Raw genomic sequence first — 2,744 nt, 5'->3', positions numbered from 1 at the left:
TGCTTTGGACGCCCATATTTGTTGAAGCTCTTGCACTATCTCAGACTGGAAAACTTTTCCCCTGTCGCTTAGAATAGTACGGGGTACGCCGTGTATCAAGAGCACCTTTTCTAGCAGAAATCTTGCTACTGGCCCTGCCTTGCCGTTAGGTAGGGCCGCTGTTATCGCGTACCTTGTTGCATAGTCGGTTACCACCACAATGGTTGTCTTTCCCAGACTGCTTTTTCGAAAAGGACCCAACAGGTCTATCCCCAGCTGATCGAACACTTGTCCCACTTGAATAGGCTGGAGTAGCCCTAGGGGTTTTCTGTTTGAGGTCCTTTTCTTGCTTGACAATCCCTGCATCCCCGTATGTACTTGTGCACGTCCTTCACCATGTTGTCCCAGTAGTATTTTGGGCTTAGTCTGCTCAGAGTTTTGGTCATACCCATGTGTCCACTGGTGGGTGCGTTGTGGGCTTCCCATAGCACTTCCTCCCTTAGTGCCCGTGGTATTACGAGCGCATATTCTAAGCCGTCTTTATCTGCGGTGGCTTTGTATAATGTTGTCCCTTATTCTGAAGTTCTTTGCCTTTCGTCGTGTTATTGCGTCGCTGGTACTATTTTCGGGGTCCATGATTGCTTCTCTCAATTCCCTTAAATCCTTGTCTCTGTTTTGCAGTTCGTCTATCTTTACTGTCGAGATGGTGAAGGTGGGCACGTCATCTAACTCCTCGATTTCCATATTATCTATATGTAGAGCGGGGTTGCGAGATAGACAGTCTGCGTCCTGATGCTTGCTGCCTTTCTTGTATACCACCGAGTAGTCGAACTCAGCTAGTTTTAGTGCCCACCGTGCTAACCGCCTAGAGTGGTCTTTTATGTTGTGTATCCAACAGAGTGCATGGTGGTCGGTGACTATTACCACCGGTCTTCCGTAAATGAGATGTCTTAAGTACGTCATCCCCCATACAGCGGCCAGCAGTTCCAATTCACTTATAGAGTAGTTTCTCTCAGCTTTTGATAGTGACCTGCTTATGTATGCTATGGGGTGGTTTTGCTTGTCATCTCCTTCTTGCAATAGTATTGCCCCAATGCCCACTGTGCATGCGTCTGTGTGGAGGTGCACCCGATGTTAGGGTTGTAGTGTTTCAACACTGGGGCTGTCGTCAGCCGTTCCTTCAGTTCCTGAAATGCCTTTTCCTGTTCTGACCCCCAATGAAATTTGTTTTTCTTTGTGGCCTCATGTAAGGGCCGTGCCAATACTGAATAATTTTTTATAAATTTCCTGTAGAAGTTGCATAGGCCCAGGAAACTTTGGAGCTCTTTAGTTTTCCTTGGTGTCGGGAATTCTTTAATCCCTGTTAGCTTCCCTTCTTCGGGGTATATGCCTTCCTCGCTTACTGTATAACCTAGTATTCTTACTTGCTCTTGCAGGTACTCGCATTTGCTAGGTTTTAGCGTTAGGTTAGCTTCTCTCATCCGTGTGAATACTTTTTCCAACTTCTCGATGTGATCTTCTAGGTTTTCGGAGAATATATTATATCGTCTAGATATATCAGAATTTCCCTCCACTTAAGATCTCCAAAAACTTTGTCCGCTAGCTGCTGGAAGGTGGCTGGGGCATTGCAGAGTCCGAAGCTTAACACGTTGAACTCATAGGAGCCATGCCCTTGTGCCGTGAAGGCCGTATATTGCTTAGAGGTTTCCTCGATCGGAATCTGCCAATACCCTGAGAACATGTCCAGTGTCGTGAAATATCTGGCTCTCCCCAGATAGGTCAATATATCATCTATCTGCGGTAGGGGGTAGCAGGATTTTTTCGTCACTGGGTTGATGGTTCTCTTGTAATCTACACAGAATCTGGTGGACCCGTCCTTTTTCTTAACTAGGACTACAGGGCTTGCCCAGGGAGAATGGCAGGGTCTTATTACCCCACAGTCTAGCATTTCCTGTATCTGGGTATCTATTATCTCCCTTTCGTTCTGTGAGACCTTGTACGGGCGGCATTTTACCGGCTTGTCCTCAGTTACCTCTATCTTGTGTTCGATAAGGTCTGTTTTTCCCATGAATTTGGGTGATTTGCAGAACACATCCTCGTAACTCGACAACAGTTTTTTTAATTTTTCTTTAAAACGTCCTTCTGGTATGTGTTCTAGCTTATGATCTTCTAGGTTCACCCTTTCATCGTTTGATTGGCGGACCGAGAATACTTGACTTGATGCTGCTTCTTTTTCAATTTTTGCTATTGTGGTGCCTTTATACACTATTCTTGGCGTTGGGCCGACGTTTTTGAGTTCTATCATGGGGCTCTCTCTGTTTTGCCCGTAGTTGCCCAGTAGGTGGTTCCTGATCAACCAGTTTTCATTAGGCACCACGTGTGTTCCCTCTGTTGGAGTATTCTGTGGTCGTGTTTTTATTGTTCTTGTCTCGCCAGGCATGATGACCACGTCTTCTGTAGCCCTTAATTTAGTTTGTTCTGGCGGGATTTCCTCAAAGTAGTTCGGTAGGATTTCCCATCCTGTTTTCGCTTTACTGGCGCGTGTTTTCCTCTTTCCTTTTCCTTTTGATATCCAGATTTCTATGTTGGTGCCTCTAAACGCGTCTGTTAATTTTTCTTGTTGGTTGGCCAGCTTGTGGGATCGCCTCGTTGGCTTAACCTTGGTAAGGCGATGCTCCTAATTTCATGTTGATTCGCCCATTGTCTCAGTGCCGTGCAGCATCTTCTGAAAGGTTCGATGGCCTCTTCGATCTGTCGGCCGTTTT

General features: G+C 46.1%; 1 protein-coding gene across 1 annotated transcript; it reads right to left on the bottom strand.

Annotated features, from left to right (window-relative positions):
* Window positions 1–1,022: 1,022 nt before the first annotated feature.
* Window positions 1,023–1,460, bottom strand: LOC145727562 (uncharacterized). Its single transcript, XM_081977251.1, has one exon. The coding sequence runs from the start codon at window positions 1,458–1,460 to the stop codon at window positions 1,023–1,025; it is 438 nt and encodes a 145-aa protein (XP_081833377.1).
* Between the last annotated feature and the right edge of the window lie 1,284 nt (window positions 1,461–2,744).

This window comes from Ips typographus, linkage group LG1 (genome assembly GCF_016097725.1).
Source record: "Ips typographus isolate SLU linkage group LG1, UJ_Ityp_2.0, whole genome shotgun sequence".
Taxonomy (NCBI): Eukaryota; Metazoa; Arthropoda; class Insecta; order Coleoptera; family Curculionidae; genus Ips; species Ips typographus.
This window is presented reverse-complemented; position numbering and strand designations above follow the sequence as displayed.